The 25,594-nt window shown below is 44.0% G+C and overlaps 1 protein-coding gene across 2 annotated transcripts in view; it reads right to left on the bottom strand.

The window, feature by feature from the left end:
* LOC148454322 (complement C3-like) overlaps nt 1–25,594 on the bottom strand; it is a 284,622-nt gene that overhangs the window by 122,754 nt on the left and 136,274 nt on the right. For both annotated transcript variants that reach the window (XM_088461038.1, XM_088461039.1), the window contains exons 14-17: nt 20,176–20,337; nt 18,662–18,791; nt 8,109–8,183; nt 4,701–4,901 (exon numbers count right to left, since the gene is read on the bottom strand). In XM_088461038.1, coding sequence (XP_088317164.1) covers nt 4,701–4,901; nt 8,109–8,183; nt 18,662–18,791; nt 20,176–20,337 — 568 coding nt within the window. The remainder of the gene's footprint in view (nt 1–4,700; nt 4,902–8,108; nt 8,184–18,661; nt 18,792–20,175; nt 20,338–25,594) is intronic.

Here is a 25,594-nt window from a genome sequence, read left to right as displayed (position 1 = left end):
CTTGAGTCAGGTCATTCCCCTCATCAGGCTTTTGCAGAAGCAGCTGGAGAAAGTGAAGGAGGAGCTAAGACAGAGCGTTCCGCTCGGCATGTGGGACTTCTGGATGAAGCCCTTCATTCACTTTGCCAGGATTCCAGGATGGTCAATCTGTTGAAATCAGACCACTACATTTTGGCCACCGTGCTCGATCCTAGGTTTAAAGCCTATGTGGTGTCTCTCTTTCCGGGCTGACACAAGCCTGCAGAGGTGCAAAGACCTGCTGGTGAAAACACTGTCAGCTGAAGCAGTACGTGACACGTCAACAGCTCCTTCTTAATTTTCTCCCACAACTCGGGCTGCCAGGAAAAAACGTAGGTATCCTAAGCAACTCGCTGGCGGTGATGCAGGGCAGGCAGGACCAAGTTTGGACATCTGGTCCGGACTGAAGGACCTGGCAACAATTTCTGACATGTCTACTGTCACTACATATGATACTGTCACCATTGACAGAATGGTGGAGGATTACTTCGGTGACAGCATCCAAGTAGGCATGTCAGACAGTCCATACCTGTACTGGCAGAAAAAAGAGTCAATTTGGAGGCCCCTGTACAAACTGGCTCTATTTTACCTGCGTTGCCCCCCCTCCAGTGTGTACTCCGAAAGAGTGTTTAGTGCAGCCGGGAACCTTGTCAGCGAAAGGCGTAGGAGGGTGCTTACACAAAATGTGGAGAAGATGATGTTCATAAAAATGAATGATCAACTCTTCCAGGGAGACCAGCCTCCAGAACGTACAGAGGGACCTGTGGTGGTGGATTCCAGTGGGGACGAGTTAATACTCTGTGAGGATGAGGATGTACACAACACTGAAGAGGGTGAGGAATCGGTGGATGAGGAGGATGAGGACGACATCTTGCCTCCGTAGAGCCAGTTTGTGCAGGGACAGATTAATTGCCAGCTTGTTTTGTGGGGGCCCAAACGAACCAATCATTTCAGCCACAGTTGTGTGGCAGACCCTGGCGCTGAAATGATTGCTTTGTTAAAGTGTACATGTCCTGTTTATACAACATAAGGGTGGGTGGGAGGGCCCAAGGACAATTCCATCTTGCACCTCTTTTTTTTCTTTGCATTATGTACAGTTTGGGGCCTAGTTTTTCAAACTGCCATCCTGTCTGCCACTGCAGTGTCACTCCTAGATGGGTCACGTGTTTGTGCCGCCCACTCGTGTCGCTTAGCATAGTCATCCAGCTACCTCGGTGCAAACTTTTGGACATAAAAACACTATTGTGAGGTGTGAGGTGTTCAGAATAGACTGGAAATTAGTGGAAATTAAGGTTATTGAGGTTAATAATAGCATAGGAGCAGAAAAACCTACACATTCTGTGATTTTAGCTGTTTTTATGCTTTTTTTAAAAAAAATACAGATCCAAAACACACAACCCAGAACCCAAAACACGGAAGGGTGGTTTTGGCAAAACCAATCCAGATCCAAAACACGAAGAAAGATCCAGATCCAAAACCAAAACACAAAAAGTGGCCGGTGCACACCCCTAGTGTGAACATACTTGTTCTGTCAGCAAGCCACACAGCTGTTAGTGGCTTAGCCGAGGAATGATCCCACTTTCTGTAAAAACCCTTGATGCTCGGCAGCAAGTTTAAGGGGTCTGTTCATGTACATTTGCGATAGCGATATGTTAATTAACACCAGACATCACATTTTACAAATGCAATGTCATGGTGTAATATGTTGGAATTCATGTACACTTCCTCTCTCCGCGATGCGATTCGGTATCCTAGGTCCTGGTGATCCTGTTTTCTCCTTCCTTCTGTGGGTTTACCGATGTCCCTTGGGTCTGCCTCAGCCTGCGCATGTGCTGTCCTCTTGGACATGTGTCCTGCGCATTCGCCACCAATACCCTCCACAATGGGAGCGGCTGATCAGTGGTCGCGGCGGCAGCTGGGGGGGGGGTCAGCGGGGAGTCAGTAGTGTGTGTATATATTATATATACACACACATACAGGACAGAATGGGGGTGGCCGTGGGAGGGTAGGGGCATCGGGCAGTCAGCGGTATGAAGTGACGCGGCAGGCATATGCCGGGTCACTTCTACATACACTGCGGAAAACTTTCCATCAGGGTGCAGGGGTGGAGTCTCTCTCTGATACTTTCTACCTGGGCCCCTCTGAATGGCTGCTGCAGCAGCAGGGGGTGGGTAGAAGGGAGGGATACAGCTGTCTTCCCTGCTCTTCTCCCCTCAGGAGGCGAAGCTGAGCTTTCTGTGTTTCTATGAATTGCTCTCCCCACACTAGTGTATGTTCTTTCATTTGCAGTATATATACACACAGACTTGAATTAGTAGTGACAAGATGGAACTCATCTTTGTAAAGGACTACACAAAATATATGAAGAGAGACAGAACATTTGTATCACCACCAATGTATATACAAATAACTTTTAGGGGTAAATTTACTAAAGTGAGAGTTTTTAGAAGTGAGTTTTAAAAGTGATGTTGCCCAGAGCAACCAATCAGATTCTAGCTATTATCTTCTAGAAGGTGCTAGTTAAATGTTAAGTAGAACCTGATTGGTTGCTATGGGCAACAGCTCTTCTAAAACTCACTTCTAAAAACTCACTTTAGTAAATTTACCCCTTATTGCTAGTAAAAAAAAAAAAAAGAACTTTTACTTCATAACACTTATATTAACAAGTTATCTTTATATTGTGGGGTATTTGCTTCATTGTTCACCGAACTATCCAGTGTTGGAAGACGGAAAATGTGCAGCGAATATCTGACCGCATTTTTGATGCCGCACCCCATACAGATGTGTCCTCACTTACAAAGTATCTGTACACCATATAGCGCGAGATTCCCGGCACATTTTGAGAGTAGAGGACACCCGGAACGGCAGAGTCGCATGGGCCTTGGTGCGCCTAGAAGGGCTATTTGGCATGATTTAAGCAACAGTAAGAAAGGACACATCTGTATGTGTTGCTACATGTGGTCTGTTTCACTTTGCATCTGATAATAGTCATTTGCTTTTGAGTATAAATGTAAATAATTAGAGCCTTAAGTAATCACAATTAGGGCATCACAAGTAGGCACACATCACCTTGCTGCCTGTCAGCTTATAATGATGGTGAACCAGGGCCTTTACCAGAGAAATGCGCACCGTGCTACCGCAGAGAGGGCCTGATTCAGCAAGGATCGCAAATGCGAATACTCACGCAATCGGACGATTTTTACACACCGCGCATGCGTATGCGTCGCAGTGTATGTGCGCGAACGTTCCACTGCGATCGGGACTACGATCGCAGTGGCTACGCAGACCCATCACAGAGTGATTGACAGGAAGTACTGTTTAGGGTGGTGATGGGGGGTGGTGGGAGAAACGCAGGCGAGCCAGTGCATTTGAACGTCATTACAGGGGCGTGCATAAATTATCCACTGCGACGGTTTACGCAGCTTATGTACTCATAGCGTGTGACGAGGTTAGCAATTCCTGAGTAAGGTCAGAGCTTGTGCAAGTGTGCGCGAGGCTGCGATGGTACTCGATTGTACCAATGTTTTTGTAGTCTTGCTGAACATTACGGATGTGAGTAAGGTAAAGTGGGCGTCCTTATGTAGTGCTGCGGTGGAATAGCGATCGCAATGGATTAGCATACTATCGCAGTTGAATTGTGTGCGTAATTGCAATTGCATTCGTAGTGAATCAGGCCCAGAGTGCAGAGCCTTGTGTCTGGCATTGCCGCTAACCCATGGTTGCTGCATTTGGCTAGCTGGCATCCTCAGGAAGCCCTGGGCAGTGCTGTAATTGTAGCACTGCCAGCCATTCCCCCTCTGCCTGAAGTCATGTGCTCAGGGGGGGCGTGGCCAGCACAGAGCACAGAAAAGCCCTGTTATGGAGCTGTGATTAATTTATATCTGTGAGATCAAGCTGTGAAATCCCAGTGATGAGCCTCATACATGGAAATCATCACATCTTAGGAAACAGGGCTTTATATTGGCATGTTATCTTCCTTCTTGGTGTACACATCCTTACTGTATTTTGTTTCTAATATACTATACAGACAATGGCTCGAAGTGAGCCGGTATACAGCGGTATGCCATATTGCTACTTCAGCCAGTGTCCCAACTTATTGTCGGCACTCTGAGTTAAAGAGCAGCTGCAGCATAACGTGGAGATGTGTCCAGCTAGGGACACACCTCCAAGCAGTGATGGCCCGACCGAGCATGAGGTGAGGATCCCGTCACCATGAAAGATGCGGCCACAGTATTACAAACACGTCGCCGGTCGTGAAACAATAACGTACCGGCGGCCAATTAAGGACTCGAGAATCATCGCGGTGGTCATTTTAACTTGGTGCTGGCCGCTAGCCAATCATGGCTTGCGGGCCGGCAGCCAATCAGAAGCAGCCAGGCGGCTGCAGCATCTGATTGGCTGCTGGTCCTTGCCGTGATTGGTTTACAGCCGGCACCTACTCTAACATGGAAGGAGGATGCTGAAATGCCGCGGAGCTCCACTGCAGTGCCAACCGGGGGACGGGAGGAGAAGACAGACTGTCAGCGCTGACTCCGGACATGGTATGGTGTGCAGGGGATGGGTGGAGGGAAGGGTGTGATGGGGGAAGGGGGAGGGGGTAATGGCCATACCCCAACTTCAATATTCTCACTTCGAGAACTGATATGGACTATTGTGCATTTCTCTGTATTTGGTCTCCTTACTTCTTGATAGGTCATCCTCATCTTTCGCTTCCCTCTCAGATGCCTTCAGCTTCTCAATTTCCTTGCAGCAGTCAAGGAAGGCATCAATGCACTTCTGTCCATCCTGTATGAGACGGGAGCGACGCTCACAGCTGTGACCCATGGGGTTAACATGCATGCCATCCTTACAACACGTTTCCTCCAGGCCCGTGTATCGAGATGCTGCAAGATCAAGGCACAAAATTGGCATTAATTTATTTTTCTATACAGCCACCCTCACACCCCAAAAATAAGTTGAATAACATACAATAAGGACTAAAAAAAAATAGATGTGACCATGTGTCTCAGTAACAAAAGTGGATGGGATTATAAAAATAAATGCTTAAACATGGAATGTTGAAAGCTCACGAAGACCAGTTATGTTATGTTATGTTATATACCTACATAATAAGACTGTAAAAAAGACAGAAGTCCGTCAAGATCATCCATTAATTAGTTGAGATTGCGTTGATTTAGTGGAAGGTAAAAACAAAATAACAGAGAAATCTTCTGATTTAGCCTCACAGTCAGTTAAAAACAAATCTATTTAACCAGAAAAATGTCTTCAGATTAAATCCCTGGATCAGTTGCATCAATAATGCAGCTTTTGGTACTAACACCGGTTAAAGTTACTATTTATTGTACTAATAACTTCGCTATCTCCTCTGGTAACAAAATAAAAAATCCACAGTCTTGCTACTCTCAAGTAAAGACACAATGCAAAACTCCATAGGCAGTTTCAGCTCGGTACTAGGTGGTGTCCAGTCTGATCAGGGCCGGGATGCACTAAATGGAAAATTCGGTAAAACCCCTGTTTACCGCATTTTCCGTATGTATATCAATCAGCTGGCCGCCGGGCTCCGACGCAGAGGGTAAAGCCAGCTTTTGCTGGCGTTACCCTATAGAAGCCTATGGGCTTCTACCGCATCGCGCTGCAAGAAGGGATCCGATTGGATCCCTCCCAGCATGCCCTGCGGCCATTGCGCCACTCTGCGCATGCGCAGATGGACTCCCGGGTCATAAACCCGGAAGTCCATGGCAAAGGGCAGATCGCAAAGGACAGCTCTTATCGGTAGAGCTATCCTTTGTGCTGCTGAATGCATATGTTAGTGCATATGCGATCAGCAGGGAGGCGTTGACCGGCGGTAAGTTTTCCGAGAATCTGTGCTGCTCATGCGCTGTTACATCCGTAAAAGCAGCGCATGCGCAGCACTGCCTACAGCTGCGGTAATTCTGTCAGCCCCAACCCCCCCCACTCACCTATCACCTCCCCCCCACTTACCTGGCCGCCTCACGCTCCGTCTGCTGTGCTGACACTGTGTTCTCCCGGCAAAACACAGTACAGTTTAGAAAAAAAAATAAAAAAATTTTTTTTTTTCTTCAAAACTTTACTGTGTTCTGCCAGGAGTCAGCACAGCAGACGAAGCCTGAGAAGCAACTTGAGTGACGGAGGGAGCTGTCGGAGGACCTGCCCAGCTGACAGCAGGTAAATGTAATCCGCTATTCGCCACCTCAGAATGGCGTATAGTAACACCATCAAATTCTGAAAATACATAATTTTCGGAATTTGATGAATAGCCTAATTTCCATATCCCCATACTAATGTACTAATGTATGGGGAGTGTGGAAATTAATGCAGGCGGACTTAACTAGGAGATATCAGTGATATCTCCTGTGTTAAGTGTCTTCATGAATACTAAAATAATGGTAATTAAGGAAAATGTCCTTAAAAACTTTATTTTAGTGTTGATGAATAGGCTCCATAGTCACTAACTAACTGATGTTCTTTTATCTGCCGCCATAAATTTTATGTTGAAATTTATATAGAAGGCTGACCAATTTTTTTAGTCCACATGGTTGTCATTGCTTTTATTTTTTAAAACATTTTCATTTACTAATGTTAAGTGACCGATGTGCTGGTTCCCATCAACATATGTCGATAGAGCATTTAGTGTTTTGCATGGAATCGGTATGAAATACTGACAGTCGGGATTCTGGCGGTCTGAATTCCGACGCTGGAATCCCGACAGGGCTAACATACCGACACTTGTTGGTCAGTATGCTAACCCTCCTCCTCTCCCTACCCTAACCTTAACCCTCCCTCTTTGGTGCCTAAACCTAATCCTCCCCCCTAGTGCCTGAACCTAACCTCCCCCTCCCCGCACCCTAAACCTAACCCTCCTCCCTTAGTGCCTAACCCTCCCCCTAGTGCCTAACCCTAACTCCTAAACCTGACCCTAACCCTCCCCCCCAACCCGTTACTTACCTTCGGCATCCCGGTGGTCTGGATGCCGGTGCTGGGATTCTGGCGCCAGTAATGTAAACGCCGGCATCCCAACCTGCCGGGATGCCAAACGCATACCATTTTGCACACATGACAGAGCTCGATTGACAGAAGGTTTAACAGAAAATTAATTGTACCATTTACCAAACTTGCCTATTCTCCCAGGTTGGCCAAGAATCTTGAGTGGTGCTTCTGGTTACCTGGAAGAGTATTCAAATCCCCGAGAGCTGCCCGCATTGGGAATTTGTGCTGAATGTGTCACTATAGCCAGGTCCTGCCTTACAATGTCAGTAATCTCACTATTTATAGCGAGGGGAGGAGTCACGACCATGGGATTGCACTTTCACACCTCTGCAATGCCCTCCTATGCCGTGCAATGTTCCCTGCTGTGCCGTCCTGGCTGCCCCTATAAAGTCAGCAAGTACTGTAGGAAAGTGCAGTCACGGTTGGCAGGGGAGGCAGGGGGCTGTCATACTCCTGAGATTTAACATTAAAATAATTAGAATAATACAAAGAATATATTTAAAAATTATAAAAATCTTCTTTGTTTATTGTAATCATTTTTAGATTTAACACTCACTAGCATTGTGAAGCTCCCTGGGATTGCATGGAGATGAGAGATGAGGCAGTAACAGCTTAGCCTCACTTCTGTATAGTCAGACACTGCTTGCAGAGCTGGGGGCAGGACCACACCACGGGCAGTAAGCTGCACAGAAAGAGGTCTAACAGAGCCATGCCTTTGAGCATGGGTGCATGCCTTGAGGACTAATGGACACCTTGGTTGTGTCATGTGACCAGGAAGATGCACTGCAGTGTTTAGATATCAGAGCTTAGTCAGCAGCACCAAGAGAAGACACAGTGATGCAGGTAGAGGAACCAATGGACACTGAAGCTTAGTGTAGTGAGGGGAGAGTTACAGTGAGTATGGGGTGAGACAGACTCCCATGTTGTCCATCCTTCATATATCATTAATAAATTGGTTTAAACAATTGCCAGCAATATTAATGAAAAACATTACTGTTTTTTTCTGTTATGCAGAGCTAGGTCTTTATATCATATAAACAAGTCTCCAGAACAGCGGTTGGAGGCTTCTATTCTGGTTTTACCTTGATTATTCTTAAACTGAATCAGCGCAGCTGAAGAACGTCGTCTGCGGTTCAGATTTGCTGGACATAAAGGCTCTGAGGAAGAAAGGACAAGACAACGATTTTAAGAGATTAACAGGATATAAGAATTTTATATGAAAAGGTCAATAACATAACATTCATGTTAGGGCTCTAATCTTTCCTGAAGCTGGAAACACGGCCCGTTGACAAACATTTGGATATGTACATTATTAACAAGTTTCCTTGATTCATTTTACCATAAATGTTCAAGGATTCTGGCCAATCGGTATGCAGTACAAATCTCGACAAGAACATTGTCGACAATATTCCCAGTGCCACCTTGTCAACCTTGGTAAAATCCTCATTATAGCGTTTTCAAAAAGTCGGCAGTATACCTGTAAATCATCTGAATCAACATGTTGCAACAGTCACCAGCTAAAAAGTGCTGAACACACCACCCACAAGTAAGCAGTTAGGGTAGTTGGTGGAAGAGCCTGGTAGTGGCACTGATGGTGACAGTTACTGTATACAGTTGATGCACAGCTGACACAGCCAATGAGTGTCCGTTGGACAGTAACTCCAGTAGTGGTGTCAAGTAATGGTGGGTTAGGGATGGCAAAAGTAATCCCAAAACATATATTCAACTTCCCAGATATGTTCAAAACAATAATGACAACTTAGGTGAGTCCCGATGAAAATAAAACAATCAATTGTTATAAGGTTACAATATTAAGCTACTGTACTGTGAAAGGTTTATCACAGCTGGTTGGAGAGTAGTTTGCCAGGAGAACTTTAGGAGGAGTTAAAAGGCTTCCTTGAGAAGAAAAAAACAAATAATGGTAATTGGTGTGCTCTGAAAATAGCCTTACTATCAACATAATAGAGACACAATAATGCCCTATAACATCAATATTTAACATGATCATCACTTCATTTTTATATTGTATAAGGGGAACAAATATAGAGCTAAAATGTATTTATGGTTTATGACTTTAATAATAACACTGAGTCAAGTTTTGTACTTTCCAATTTAGATCTGTACACTACCTTTTCAAACACTGAGTGGTGTTACTGAATGTATATTGGTATAACAGTGGTACACAGAGGTGGGGTTTCTGAGTACCCAGCACCCAATGAGAGATCAATTTTTTTCTGAGACTGAGATGCCGGCAGCTAAGCATAGGTTAGCATTGACTCCACTGGCAGGGGTTAAAGTGGGTCTTTCTTTAATCATCCTTGTGGTTTTGCCCACATAAAGGAGCTTACACGGACACTTAAGAATGTAGATAACAAACCTACTGTTACAGTCTAATCTGTACTTGGAAGAAACGTCAGCATTATTTACCGGATTCACAAATACGTTTCCTGCTAACATGAATGCACAATTCGTGCAGCCTGAACATTTGTATACTCCAGCTTTATTTGTCAACCAGTGTCATGCAGTATCTTCAGAGCTGTCTGTAATGACCAATAGATCTTTGAGGTTAGATCCTCATTTTTAAGCAAATCTCAGGTTGCTTGAGGTTCCCTTCTACAAGACAGGATAGCAATGTTCTATTATTTTGCTTTTGATGAATACTGATGCTGTCATAAAAGTACTGATAAAAATCAATTTGTCTGCACCTCCGTTATAACTGTTTTGGTTCCAGGAGGGCCTCTCTCTTTAGTTCTCTCACTCTCCTAAAGGCCTCCTCCAGCTCATTCCTTCCAATAACCTCTATCAAGAAATCCTTTGCCCATCTCCTGTAAGGTATATTCAAGTTGTGTTGAAGAGTTAATATGTATCACCCATAATAGTTGTGAATAGGGAAAGCCCCTCTTCAAGGGAAGTGGATGAAAACTCGAGGCATGGAATAAAGTATTTTTATTTTAGTTTACATTCAGAAATTAATCTCTATTCTACTGAACGTGAGGCTAAACTGTATTGCACCGAGAATATGGTTAAGATAGACAATGAAGCAAAAGTATCCTATCTTCTCCTCCCTGCCAAATCAGAAAAAAGTCATCAATATATCTGACATAAAATAAAATATATTCACTGAAAACGCTGTTTGATAAAATTTGTATATTTTAAATTGCTGCCATAAAGATTTTTGCATATGATAGGACAATATTGGACCCCATTGCCGTGCCCTGTTTCTGGAGGTGAAAGCAATTTTCAAATAGGAAATAATTTTTGTTCAAGATGATATTTATCAATAACGTCAGATACTCGTAATGCAGATGTACATAGTTGCTATTGTTCTTAATCCAGTCATGGCATGACTGCAATCCCTCCTCATGCGAGATGTTAGTATAGAGGCTGGAGAAATGTAGGGTAACAAGCATAGATTATGGAGAGATTCTATTAGTGGTCTGGAGTTTCTGCAAGAGGTCAGTGATATCAGCTATGTAACTGGCTGAACTCTTTACTAGAGGCTGCAGGTATAAATCTAACAATTGAGACAACGGCTGACATAATATAGAGTCTTTTGCAATGATGATCAGACAACCAGGCGGTTGTGAAATTTTTTTGTCCACTTTCATCAAAGTGTATATAATAGGGATTTCTATAGTAATACATAACTATTCACACCAAGACTACAATGACTAGTTCTTTCTTGTATATCATTGTAGGATCATATTGCAGCTTCATATAGCACTCTTGTGCTAATTGTCTGTGGACTTCTGCTGAGTAGTCTGAGTATCTGAGCAAAACAATACCACCCCCATTATCGGCAGCTCATATAACAAGATTGCTAACATTTTGCAATGTTTTGATAGCTTCACATTAATTTTTTATAATGTTATTATAATAGGATACATGTTGCCTCTCGATGTATGGGGCTGTTTACTTTTTTTATACCCTCAGAAAATGTTTGTATTGAAGGGTTTAGCATTGGCATGAAAAAGGTACTGTTCTTCTTGAAAGTTAAAGTATGTGTCCCCTGGGAGACAAGGCTGGTATCATTCTTCCCAGGAAAGTGATCTCTTAAATGTAGTTTCCTTTCCTTTCTCCAACCTCTCTAGGTGGGCATTGAATGTATATGTTATATTAACCAGATGTTTCAATACACACTACCATTCAAAAGTTTGGGGTCACTAAGAAATGTTATTTTTGAAAGAAAAGCACTGTTTTTTTCAATGAAGATAACATTAAATTAATCAGAAATACACTGTATACATTGTTAATGTAGTAAATGACTATACTGGCTGCAAATGTCTGGTTTTTAAAGGAATATCTACATAGGTATATAGAGGCCCATTTCCAGCAACCATTGCTCCAGTGTTCTAATGGTACATTGTGTTTGCTCAGTGCATTAGAAGACTAATGGATGATTAGAAAACCCTTGAAAAAAACTTGTGCAATTATGGTAGCACAGCTGAAAATGGGTTTGCTCCATAGAGAATCTATAAAACTGGCCTTCCTTTGAGCTAGTTGAGTATCTGGAGCATCACATTTGTCAGTTCGATTATATCTCCAAATGGCCAGAAAAAGAGAACTTTCATGTGAAACTCGACAGTCTATTCTTGTTCTTAGAAATGAAAGCTATTCCATGCGAGAAATTGCTGAAACTGAACATTTCCTACAACGGTGTGTACTACTCCCTTCAGAGTACAGCACAAACATGCTCTAACCAGAGTAGAAACAGAAGTGGGAGGCCCCAGTGAACAACTGTGTATGAAGACAAGTACATTAGAGTCTCTAGTTTGAGAAATAGATGCCTCACAAGACCTCAACTGGCAGCTTCATTAAATGGTACCCGCAAAACGCCAGTGCCAACGTTACAGTGAAGAAGCCTTCTAGGCAGATTGGCAAAGAAAAAGCCATATCTGAGACTGACCAATAAAAGGAAAAGATTAATATGGGCAAAAGAACACAGACATTGGACAGAGGAAAATTGGAAAAAAGTGTTATGGACAGACGAATCGTAGTTTGAGGTGTTTGGATCACACAAAAGAACATTTGTGAGACGCAAAACAAGTGAAAAGGTGCTGGAAGAGTACCTGACGCCATCTGTTAAGCATGGTGGAGGTAATGTGATGGTCTGGGGCTGCTTTGATGCTAGTAAAGTGGGAGATTTGTACAAGGTAAGAGGGATTTTGAATAAGGAAGTCTATCACTCCATTTTGCAATTCCATGCCATACTCTGTGGACAGCGCTTGATTGGAGCCAATTTCTTAATCCAACAGGAAAATGACCCAAAGCACACCTCCAAATTATGCAAGAACTATTAGGAAAGAAGCTGGTATTCTGTCTGTAATGGAGTGGCCAGCACAGTCACCAGATCTCAACCCCATTGAGCTGTTGTGGGAGCAGCTTGACCGTATGGTACGCAGGAAGTGCCCATCAAGCCAATCCAACTTGTGGGAGGTGCTTTAGGAAGCGTGGGGTGAAATTTCTTCAGATCACCTCAACAAATTAACAGCTAGAATGCCAAAGGTCTGCAATGCTGTAATTGCTGAAAAAGGAGCATTCTTTGACGAAAGCAAAGTTTGAAGGACAAAATTATTATTTCAAATAAAAATCATTATTTCTAACCTTGTTAATGTCTTGACTATATGTTCTATTCATTTTGCAACTCATTTGATAAATAAAAGTCAGTTTTCATGTAAAACACGAAATTGTCTTGGTGACCCCAAACTTTTAAATGGTAGTGTATATCTCTGCTTTATCTACTGATGTAAGTGCTAGTCTTGTCCTTATCCTGCAGGGTTTTGGTATGTATGCGATCTCTCTCTTTCTATACAGTATATTCTATGCACAAAATACCTTTCAGTTTCACATGTCCCATTAAGGCTTCTTAGACATGATCTGAAATTTCACAAAACCTACTTAATTTCTGCCACTCAAACTAAAAAAAGGAATGAAATCTCAATCATTAAGGCTGACGCCTTAATGAATGTGTTCCCTCCGCAATACAGATATGGTATGTCATCACACCCTGTGGTTAACTGCAGATCCAGCACTCTCATAGAGTGAGATTGCTACCACTCACAAAATGGTGGAGCTGCTAATTTACAGAATTGTGTGCTCATTGGAATACACACATACAGTCTATGCTACTGAGGTCTGAGCAGAAGATAGAGCTGCACAGATGGGATAAGAGTGGTGTGAATGGGGGAAGAAGACACAGCAGTGTGGATGGGGTACACAGAAAGGTGTGGAGAGGGGGGAAGATTAAGCAACACCATCCTCTTTCCTGGCAGGGGACAACCCGCCAGGTCTTCTGTCAACTTTGTCTTGTGAGCCTAACCCACCAGGGCTTCTGACGTTTTTGCCTGGTGGGCACCAACCTGCCAGGACTTCTGTTGTCTTTGCCTGGTGGGTGCTAACCTGCCAGGGCTTCTGATGTCTTCGCCTGGCGAGCACCAACCTGCCAGGGCTTCTGGTGTCTTCATCTGGCAGGCATCTTCCCCTAGGGGTTAGCAGCCAATTAGATTTTTTACATGGCTGCCACCTCCCCAGGGCTTCTGGTGTCCTCTTTACTTAGTGGATGGCAGCCTTTGAGCGCTTTTACATGGACTTTGGCCATTTTCTTTCTTTAGGAGCTCTTCACTGCTCCCTCCATGCCGGTAGACTGCCATGCCACTGTCTCACACTGGCTTATATAAGCCAGCCGAGGGGATGGGGGCGATGACATCACAAGACGTGATTGGCTCACAGCAGCCATCTTTGAATTTAAAATAAAGCACTAAAGCACTATTTTTGAGATGGGCACCACAGCTGAACTCTGCAGAATGGCTGTCAGGGACTGGATCCTCTCGGATCCAGGCCTACCACCAACACAATACTGCTGCCGGGTCCCACTGCCAATGCCCACACCGCCGCCAGGTCCCACCCCGGGTCATGCCACCCTCATCACCAGGTCCGCAGCTGTGGCTAACGCCTACACCACCGCTGACGCTCACTACCTCTGCCCGGTCCCACCTACACTAACGCATGCAAAGGAAATCCATCTTTGTGCACCCAAGTGAAGCCACAGTACACCCCCTGCAGGAGGCCACCTACAAGTTGAAGCTCCATATCTATGTAATGGGGCATTTGTGGGCTAATAGTTTAAAAACTGTAACTTTCTCAATTACCTAAACCCCAAAAGCACCTACACTGGAACAAGAGCTACCTAACAAAACAAACCCAAAGTCTAAATTCGTCCTCTGCCCTGAAATATGCCTTCCCAAAAATCTAAAATAAATAAAAGCAGAAAAGTCGTCCTGAAAGTGGCAGAAAAAACTGACAGTTTAAACTTTAGATTACTCCCAAATCCTCATTATTTAATTTTTTGCCCTGAAATTTGGCATGCAGCACCCAGCAACAGTTCTAGTAGTCCTCTCAGTAGAATCCCAAGGACTTTTTTATGGATCCAAATACATGAATAAAAAAAACAGAAAATCAGCACATAGCGTATAATGCTTTACCAATATAGTTTGGTACTGCATTAGTTTTACTTGAGTTGTTTTAAAGACTATGGCCCTCATTCAGAGCCGTACGCTCTGAGCAGAGCGCACGCTCTGAATGAGGGCCGTCCTCCATAATTATGGAGCGTCCTCCTGGATGCTCGTATAGCTGTGGGTCACCACCCACAGCCTGTACGAGCGTGCAGGTTGATGGCCGCGATGGTCTTGACCATCGCGACCATCGCCACTGCGAGCCGGAGCCTGCGGTTGAGGTTTTTGGCTCTATCAGAGCCAAAATCACTCCCACTGACATCACTAGTGATGTCAGTGGGCCGGCTTCTGACGGTAGGCGTTCCCTTGGGAACGCCCCCATCAGGGAGGCACGCCCCCGGCACACCCACCAAAGGGGGCATGCTGTCAATCAACATCGACAGCACGCCCCCTTTGATCAGACACAACGAGCGAAGGAAAGTCCTTCGCTCGTCGCGTCTGGCACATGCGCACGACGGAGCTCCCGCCGTCGTGCGCATGCGCAGTGCACAACATCGACCCACTTGCGAGCGGACAGCCGCTTGCGAGTGGGTCTGAATCAGGCCCTATGATAGTACAGACCCCTTCTTTAGGAACCACACTTGTGTCCCATATACCAGTTAGATACATATGAAATCCAGATAGTTTTGTTTAATAAAAATTTCACTATAAAAAGTCCCAAAACAATTAGATAGAAATAGATAGAAAAGAGATAGTAAGTAGCTAAAGGGGATGATGAAGTCTGACTTACCGTATGGAATGTGTTGGGAGAGTTTATCTAACTAACTCATTTATGGACAGGTAAGCACATTTTAACTACAATAAATCAAAATAACATTTTTGAACACTCCACCTGGTGCTCCTGATAAATCAGCACAATGCTAGACAATGAAATCACCTGTTTCACCCATAAAAACAAATAGCAAAATTCCAGCAATATATCAATTTAGCGCGCATATTGCTGGAATTTTATATGTTTTTAAGCAAATTTCAACTGTTTTCTGGTATATTTTCTCCTTGTTTTTTGGAGTTTAATAATAAATAAATAATTTATGAAATATAAACATCGGGATTTGTATGTAACTGGTATATGGAATGTAAGTGTGGTTCTTAAAGAAGAGATCTGTACTATTGTAACCTAGAATGTAATATAATCATGGATTACCGTATATACTCGAGTATAAGTCGACCCGAATATAAGCCGAGGTACCTAATTTTACCACAAAAACTGGGAAAACGTATTGACTCGAGTATAAGCCTAGGGTGGGAAATGCAGCAGCTACTGGTAGTAATCCCTCCCCTGGTACTGCCCCCAGTAGTAATATTCCCCCCCTGGTAGTGCCCCCAGTAGTAATACCCCCCTGGTAGTGCCCCCAGTAGTAATACCCCCCCTGGTAGTGCCCCCAGTAGCAATATCCCCCCTGGTAGGGCCCCCGGTATTAATCCCCCCCTGGCCTGTAGTGCCCCCAGTAGTAATCACCCCCCTGGTACTGCCCCCCCAGTATTAATCTCCCCCCTGGTACTGCCCCCAGTATTAATCCCCCCCTGGTACTGCCCCCAGTAGTAATATTCCCCCTCTGGTAGTCCCCCCAGTAGTAATACCCCCCTGGTAGTGCCCCCAGTAGTAATACCCCCCCTGATAGTGCCCCCAGTAGCAATATCCCCCCTGGTAGTGCCCCCAGTATTAATACCCCCCCTGGTAGTGCCCCCAGTAGTAATCCCCCCCTGGTACTGCCCCCAGTAGTAGCCCCCCCAGTAGAGAGAGATGTAATAATAATAATAATAATAATAATAATAAAAAAAAAAAAACACTTACCTGAAACCCCGCTCCTGGTCCCGACGCTGCTACTGGCTCCTCCGGCCGCTTTGCATTATGGGAGAGACGTCGTCATGACGACGTCTCTCCCATTACCCACTGCGGGAGCCGGAAGATGGCTCCCGCAGTGGAAGCAGCAGCAGCCGATGAGAGTCTGACAAACTCTCATCGGCTGCTGATTACAGCAAACACACAGTTGCCGCCTCTGGCGGCTGTGTGTTTGGCACTGTGTAGCGCTGACCGAAATCCGTCCGGTCAGCGCTACACACGCAGTGCAGCTGTGTCACAGAGACACAGACTGCACCGTGGCCCGCATGGTACGCTACTCAGCTGCGTACCATGCGGGCATGACTCGAGTATAAGCCGAGGGGGGCTTTTTCAGCACAAAAAATGTGCTGAAAAATTCGGCTTATACTCGAGTATATACGGTATTATTATTTATGTGGCACTAGTAGGTGCTCTTTACTTTTCACCTTGCCATATACTTTTTTCTTTATTACCAGACTAACGCTGCTAATTTGTTGGAACTGAAGACAGGTATGTCAGGCTATGAGCTAAACACAGACAAGATAGGATTTCCAGCTACTGTACCTGTAACAGCCGGAACAGGGACAGGGCATGATGCAGTCTCCCAGTCACAACTATGGCTGGGACCTGCCACCAAGATGATCCACTACCTGCAGATCCTAACATATATATATATAGTATATAAATATATATATACTGTATCACTACTCTATATAAAACAAATCTCCTGACTGACTCATCAATGCCCTGCCCAAATCCCCTGACCTGGAAAAAATGAAATTTGGGGAGCATGTTCCTTCCATGATGTAAGCACCCACTAAGCTGGGATTTTTTTAAATTCAACACTTTAAGGGGATGAAAAGTGGTAAAATGTTTTCTCTTAACCAAGGTGATTGGGTGACAAAGCGACATGTCTCACAAATAAACATTATGCAAGAAGGATCGAAGCTGCTAAAAAAAACGACATTTACAATGGAAAAGATATTCAGAAAGATATTCAGATAAGTGTTAATTTCAAGTTTCAAATATCAACGAATAAAACTTATTGCATCCTCCTGGTCTTTATGTATTTTATTTATTGTAGAGCCGTACTGGCAGGGGGCAGCGTTTGTGTTGAAAATAAATCAACTTCCATCTATTAAATTTCAGCACAAGATGAAAGTTATATATATATATATATATATATATAATCAGCTGTGTATATAATATATGAAGCAAATTAATCCAGATAAAGTCCAAATATCCAAATGGTGTTAAGATGAGTACATACTGGAGCGGTATCAGGACATCACTCAGTGTGTACGCAACCTGGACGACCAGGCGAATGTCATTCCGATTTGGCCTCTGAAGGCATCACCTCTTGCCTTTCCCAGCCAGTGATCTTAAAGATGGTTGTTCTAGTGTGTACAGCAGCAACGATAAATTGTATCCGAAGAAACGATGTGCTATATATTTAAGTGTGTACGCTCAGTATCGCTTGTTCTGGGCTCAAGGGAAATCATCCTGAAAATCAGAACACATATTGGCCTAATATATGGGATGGCAGCAATCCTCATCTGAAATACACCATAATTCTCAAATTCAGAAAAAAAGAGAGGACAAGGGCATCTCGAATGTAAATCACTAATAGTGCTGTAAAGAAAAAAAAAAAAAAAGTGAACGGATACCAAATATATGAAAGTAAAGGATTATCTCACATCTAAAATGATTCCCCAAGTTCTCCCAGTGACAAGGACTTCTTCTTTTCTATTAAAGCTATGAGACAGAAAATAAAATGAACGAAAGCACATAGCAAATATATTCATATTTTTGGTATGGGTTCACTTGCCCCTGTATAAAGGGAAATTAAAGGTAATCAACAACACTGATAGTGATTGTCCACATGAAGAAGCTTTGGGTACTTGAAGTGATCAGAAGGAAGGGGACCTGAATGCCAGAATCTCTGCATCACGTCAATAAGTGTAACTCTACCTAATAATACACTTTAGGATGGAGACTTCTTTCAATTCTGATTCAGCTCCAGAGTAACAGAGGAATATTGGACAATGAACCATATAGATTCTTTCACATTATTGATCCATTTGTGGATTTGGATTAGTCTCTACCTATGGAGTAAATGTGTCAAACTTTCCAAAGAGTGGTGAAGTGGAGGTGTTGTCCTTATCAACCACTCAGTTTCTAGCTAGCATTTGTCAAGTACAATTTATAAACTGATGGCTGGTTGGTTGCTATAGACAACTTCTCCACTTATCCACTTCTTCACTCTTCAAGGTTTGATTTATCTATTATAACCTATAATCACCTGATCTCTGAGGAGTTGTCATCTTGAAGCTTGTATCTAGGGCCAGGCCAGCATCATAAAACACTCCTAGAGCATCAGCACCGCTGCCCGGTGTACAGCCAATGTCATACTTATCCACAGAGTCCCAAACCTTGTAAGAAGGAAACATGAGTCCTGAGACTTACGCATAATCACCTCCATAAAATTATAGAAGAAATAAAAATGAAAACAAATCAGTTATAAGATTTAAGAAGTATCGGTCACAAGTTGGAATTTTGGGTCTCATTCAAACCCGGTCGCAAGCGCTGATGCGCTCGCAACTAGGTCGATGGTTAGCCTTGTGCACGAGCAGCGGCTGCATTGCGTGTGAGCAAGCCCCGGAGCGAGAGAGAAATTCTCACGCTCCGGAGCTCTCTACAAAAGGGACAGCTGTCGATGGTGATCGACAGCCCGCCCCGTTTTGTAGGCGGGCCAGGGGGTTGGTTTCCAAAATGGAAATGGAAATGCCTACCATTTTGTGGGCAGACGGACTGACATCATCAGTGATGTCAGTGGGGAGTTTCCTGCTCGATCAGAGCAGGAAGCTCCCTGGGGCTTGCGGTTGCCGAGACCCAAACTTAGGGCCTCGTCGGAAGCCCCGATGGTCGCGATGGTGTTCACCATCGTGACCATCACCCTGGTTGGCTAGCGACCAGGAGGCCGCACTAAAAAAAAGGAAGCGGCCGTCCTTATTCAGAGAGAGCGATCGCTTCTTGTGACCGCCTCTGAATGAGGGCCTTTGTGTGTTCTTCATAATCTATATAATAATTTGCTAAGGTCTGTCCCATCTCTAACATGCATGTGCCACCCATCCAATGGCTCCCACTGTGAGGGAGAGGGGACAGACCTAGCACTGCAGAATAGGAGAACCCAGCCAGCCACCTGGACCAGGGTAAGTATAGCTATGGGGAGTAGAATGCAGCAGGAAGGGTGACCGAATGATGGGTGGTTGGAGTGGAGCCAGGGACATAGCTATAATGGGGCAGAGTGTGTGGTGCACATGGACCCTGGGTCCAAGGGGGCCCACACTGCACATCCTGCACCCATATTTTTAATACTTACCATTCCGAAGTCCTGCGCCAGCTGTAGCAGTGCTGCATAAATCGCCAGAAAAATGGTATTTTCCTGGCATTTTGCGCATACGCAGTAGGGAAATCGCTGCAGCGCCATTTTCCCAGTGACCTGCTCGTGCGAAATAGACTCTGGGCACAAACTAGAGCTCAGAGTCTACTGCTGCACTCAGGGCATAATGGAGAAATGAGGGGACCCCGGATGGGGAATGCACGCAGGTTCCCTCCTCTCTTAATACGCTCCTGGATGGAGTGGAGCCAGGGGTTGGGCGTGAGTAGTGGAAAGTGGGGGTGGGGCTATACAGAGCAGGAGGGAGGGGGCAGAGCAGGAAAGGGGCAGACTGGGGTGACCTGGCATAAGCCAGGTCCCTTTGCTATTTATGAATAAACTTCAATATCTGTCACCTATTACTCAACATACTGTACCTTGCTCTGTGAGATCTTATACTTGCTGTTCAGCACATAGACACCTTTGTCCACAGCCACCAGCCCCACGCTGGCCTTGTGATCTGCTCTCAGTTTCAGATTCAACATAGCCCTAGGGCTCTGCGGTCCAGTGTCTTTCCGATTGTCCGCTGCCAATTCCAGCTGTGTGATACAATTCCATTAATCACATAAATAACAACGTATATTCATTTATTCAATACTTCATGGCAGAGAGACTCATACTCAGAGGGTCTTCTTGGTTTTTGTCTCATGGAATTCATGGCCATCATAACTGGGCTAGTCACATACTCCCAGGCATGCGTACTGTTTGCTTGGAATATTTTCTTATAATTGTAAATGAAATAAAATATATGATTAATTGCATGACAGAAGTTGTATATTAGTAGCATAGATGAGAAAACATTCTTTTTCTGCAATTAACATTATATTTATTAGAAAAAAGTAGGAAAAATCAGGTATACAACAAGGTTTCTCAAGATTAGCTGAGCTTAACTGAGATCTTTCTAAGCGTAGAGTCCTCTGGCCAGATGGATGACTCCACAGGTAAAGTCCAAACAAGTATCCAACAGGTTGGTGTCCAACAAGATGGTATGTTTCTACCAAAGAAATTTCCCCCTTAGCTTTTCTAAACACCTTATAATGTATGTGTATTTTCCCTATTTTTTTTTAATGCTGTAATAGGTTTGGGCAGGAGGTCCCTCTCCTGGGGTAGTTGAACACCGCCTAACACACAGCAGCCAGGAAAACAGCACACCAGTCCAGGGTTTTCATGTAAGCTAGCCTAGGATAGTTTTTATTGTGCAGAAATAAAATGAAAATTATAAGCAAAAATCTTAGACCGTCTGGGCGCTAACGAGACAATAACTTCCCTCTCTCAAAAATGGTAAAGCCTACTGCCCTTACCACAAACATAGGCATATGCACATTACTTACAAGAGGTACAACATAGTGTCTCTGAACAAGCCTGACTGCTTGCTCTCCCCAGGTGTGAAACTCTGAGCCATAGCCCTAACACAGCTTATACAAGGTTCTCCCAGCTGCAGGCACTGATTAGCCTGCTCTCAGGTAGAAGGCCGGAAAAGCCAATAAGGCCCTGTGGATGGAGCCCTCCCTTCATTCTCACATCCAAATCCCTTAGGACCCATTATCTGGCTTTTACTCAAAGCCCAAAACTCCAACAAAGCAGATACAGACTTTTCCTTGGGGTTTAAAAGACATAGGTCAGAAACCATGGACAAATGTACACTCCATTTAGCACTTCACCAGTGCTTCTCTCACAATACCTTATAAAGATTACATTACATTACTACACTGTTGTGGCCCTTTGTTTCTATCATAGAAATGGTTCTTTGCTAACTCCAATTGGTGGCGCTATACATTTCTATCTGGATGGAAGACCCTACAAAGCCATTATTATGGAAGACTTTGGACCTCATTCAGAGTCTCTCGCAAGATGCGATCGCTAGCTTGCAAAAAGGGGCCGGGTATGCAAATCAAGCGATCGCTCTTTGCGCTGTAAGGATGCCCTCTATGTCTTAGTGAGTGACGGCAGTTAGCATATGCTGGACTATAAAACCTCACACCTGTCACTCGCAGCACACGTCACCTCCGGGAAGTGCCTCATTAATCAGTAGCAGTTCAGGCTAAAAAACAACCAAGACACGTGTGCAGTGACGCTACTTTGCTAATTATGCACACCCATTAAACGCCGTTCTGACGGTCAGACACGCCTGCGATCGCACATCCACACCCCCGTTCACAAGCACATTCCCCTGTTAACACCCACAAATGGCACTATTTGTCACTCAAAGCAGCGACCTGAAAGTGGCTTGCGAGCTACCAAAATCAGATCGCAACGAATGACTTGCGCACGAGCACTGCGAAGTATACGCATGTGCAGATATGCGATTATCGCTCCCAGCGAGCAAGTGTGCCCTGTGGAGAGACTCTGAATGAGGTCCATTGACTTCATTTTATTAAGGTATTAAGATATAATTGTTCACTTGTAATACTAGTTTGGCACATTCTACACTATTATTATTTACTTTTTTCCTGAGGTTATTTTACTGGAAAAGGAGGTGTTATCTTCATCTTTTCAATTTTCTTCACTTATTCTCGAATGTCATTGACCATTATTTTTGGGTATGCATATACAGTTTCATTTTTTCTGTTCACCTTGGCTTTATAAACATACTACACTGTGGGGGAATTCAATTAGCCAAGGGATTTTCACCATGGCTAATTACCTCTATCGGGAAATTCAATAACCCCACGTTAATCTTTTAAGTTGAACTTTCCCTTGACTTTTCCAGACTCTTCAGGAGCTGCGAAAAAAGTCTGCAAGAAAAGGCACCTGCAGGGGGTCAGCGCTTGAGATAATGGTATGTTCTTCCTCAGCTAGTGTCCTGCTCAATTCACTACCTGAACCCTCTGGCACATTCTCTTCATTTGATCTCACAAACTAAGATGAAGTATCTACACTCTTCTCATCCTCCTACTCTATTACCTCTCCTCTAGATTCTATAACCTCACAAATCAGTAAAGCTCTGTCTCCTGTGCTCATCCCAACCCTAACTAAAATCTGTAATCTCTCTCTCTCTACTGGTATCTTTCCATCACTGTTCAAGCACGCAGTGATTACTCCCATTCTGAAAAAACAAAATTCTGACCCTAACACTCTCTCAAATAACCATCCTATCTCTCAGCTCCCATGCCCCTCCAAGCTACTGGAGAGACTTGTCTACACTCGCCTCACACACTTTCTTAACACCCACGACTTATTGGACCCACTTCAGTCTGGCTTTCGTTCCCAGCACTCCACAGAGACAGCACTGACTAAGGTAGTAAATGATCTTGTCACTGCCAAGGCTAAAGGGCATTACTCACTCCTAATTCTTCTAGATCTTTATGCTGCTTTTGACACTGTTGACCACTCTCTTCTCATACAAACATTACAATCCCTAGGTCTTAAGGACACAGCTCTTTCTTGGTTCTCTTCCTACCTATCTGATCGCTCTTTTCTGTTTGTTTTTCGGATACTGCCTCCTCTTCGCTACCTTTATCAGTTGGAGTACCACAAAGTTCTGTTTTAGGTCCTTTGCTATTCTCAATCTATACCACCTCTCTTGGTGAACTAATCCGCTCTTTTGGATTTCAGTACCATCTGTATGCGGATTATATTCAAATCTACCTGCTCCCATTCACGGTTCCAGGACTTTCTTCGGCACCCATTCTATGGAATGCCTTTGCCACACACAATAAGACTTACCTCTAGTCTTCAATCCTTCAAGCATTCCCTGAAAACTCATCTCTTCAGACAAGCTTATCAGATTCCAGAACCAACCACATAACCTTCATAGCTTCCATGTCTTATTACATCCCCTCTCACAGTCCACACATAACCTCACACATTGTCTTTCTTTCACATACTCCTGACATTTGGCAGACATTCCTGTGTGACTGGATCATGCAGCCCACCAAGAAACTCTGCATTCTGGCTGGACCAAATTGCAATATATAGCACCTATCCTTGTGTATCAATGCCTATTTCCCTATAGATTGTAGGCTTGCAAGCAGGGCCCTCTAACCTCTATGTCTGTCTGTTATTACCCTGTTTTGTTCTATAAATGCTTCCAATTGTAAAGCGCAACGGAATATGCTTCGCTGTATAAGAAACTGTTAATAAATAAATAACAATAAAATAAATAACCCATTGTTTCTGCAGTTTACGCTGAATCCGTGGGTTAGCACATTTTAACCCCTGAGTGAGGAAAATGCTATTTAATTGAATAGCATTTCCTCACATGGCAAGGGTAATTAGCCTAAACCCATGGCTAATTGACTGTATATATTCTCATTCATGTGGAGGTATAAAGTTCTGGAATAAAGAGTCCAGGGCCGTAGCTAGGGTAGTCCGGCCGGTGCCATCGCACAGAGCACCTCAGGTCAGGGGGCGCTGTTTGGATCTGTCAAATCTCTTTTTATTATCATCCTTGCTTGTAGCTTCCTCTTATTTCATTCCCAGCATCTCCTGGCCTCTCCTATCTCTTCCCTGGCCCTTCCCCGTGAGGCCATTGCCCTTTTTTGGGTGCATTATGTCCCTTTGAAAAATGAGGGGGGCACCAATGCTCTTTCTGGCACAGGGCACCAAAAAGTCTAGTTACGGCTCTGAAAGAGTCCATTTGGTAGAGAAAACCCAAATTAAGCAATTTTTGATGAGTATTTGAGAAGAATATGATTTTTTTCCCATGAGTTATCTAATATATTACCTTTTACAAGTTATTTACTTAGATGGCTATAATATATGTTAAAAATTTGCTATGTTTATATTACTGCTTGTATGATGGATTTATTCAGTATGTTATTGTCACTATTGTAACCAATCGGGCCACTGTCGTCACATCCGCTGAAATGTGCACTTTGATGACGTCAGACAAGGCCCGGGATGACAGTTTCACCAACACCTTGTGGTGGATCTTTTGTAGATAAGCTCATCTTTTTTGTAAGTTATTCAAATGCTATATGTGAGTGTCTCCATCAGCATATTATTCATGATTTGGACTTGCTACTAAACACCCACCACTGGCTCCATACAGAGTACACTGACCATTTTGCCATATATCCCTCTCTCTAACATCAACAAGTTCAGAGGTGCAGACCTCATGAGGAGCGCAAATTTACAGGACAGGGCACCTGCATGTTTTTGTAGGATCCTCGTCCTATGCTCTACTATAACCCGAAAAGGTTGTAGTGCCAGGAACCACATGGTAACCTTGGAGTTCAGTTTCTCTACATCCATACGTCCCATAAATACACAGGACCTTCACTCTTGGCAACCAAGGTACTGGGCTTGTTAGGATTAAAGAACCTGAAACTAAAGTGAGTGAGTTCATTACTGGTATCCACCAAGGCCAGGACTTCATTATAGTTAACCAGGACTGTTATATGGAATAACCTGTTGCTGTTCTGGGGTACACTCATGGTACAGAAGCTTGGGTATACTGGCTCCACATCCCAGGAAAGGGAGCAGTCCATAGATTCCTGCAGTGTCAGGAACTCTATCTGAACGTGTCTGGGTTCTGCACATTCGAAAGCATGTTAGTTTAGCCAGCCTCTGGTTCACCTGTCTTTCCAACTGGTTTTTCATAGTTGGGCCTGGGCAGTTCCTGGCCAACCCCGGTTTTTGTCTTGGCAAATGCTTTTGCACAAAGACAGGAGGCATGGCCATTTGCTGCAAAGTCCCAAATCTTTCCACTATTGTGACCAGTCTTTCCACTACTGTGGGGGTCTGCCTGCATGTATTCTATGGTGAAGAACAGTTGAATAGATAGTAGTAAGTACTGTATCACAGCAAATACAATTAAGGACCATGCTTGTGAAAGCTTTTATTCTAGAGGGA

The sequence above is a fragment of the Taudactylus pleione genome, unplaced genomic scaffold (genome assembly GCF_031769625.1).
Source record: "Taudactylus pleione unplaced genomic scaffold, aTauple2 ptg001005l, whole genome shotgun sequence".
Taxonomy (NCBI): Eukaryota; Metazoa; Chordata; class Amphibia; order Anura; family Myobatrachidae; genus Taudactylus; species Taudactylus pleione.
This window is presented reverse-complemented; position numbering and strand designations above follow the sequence as displayed.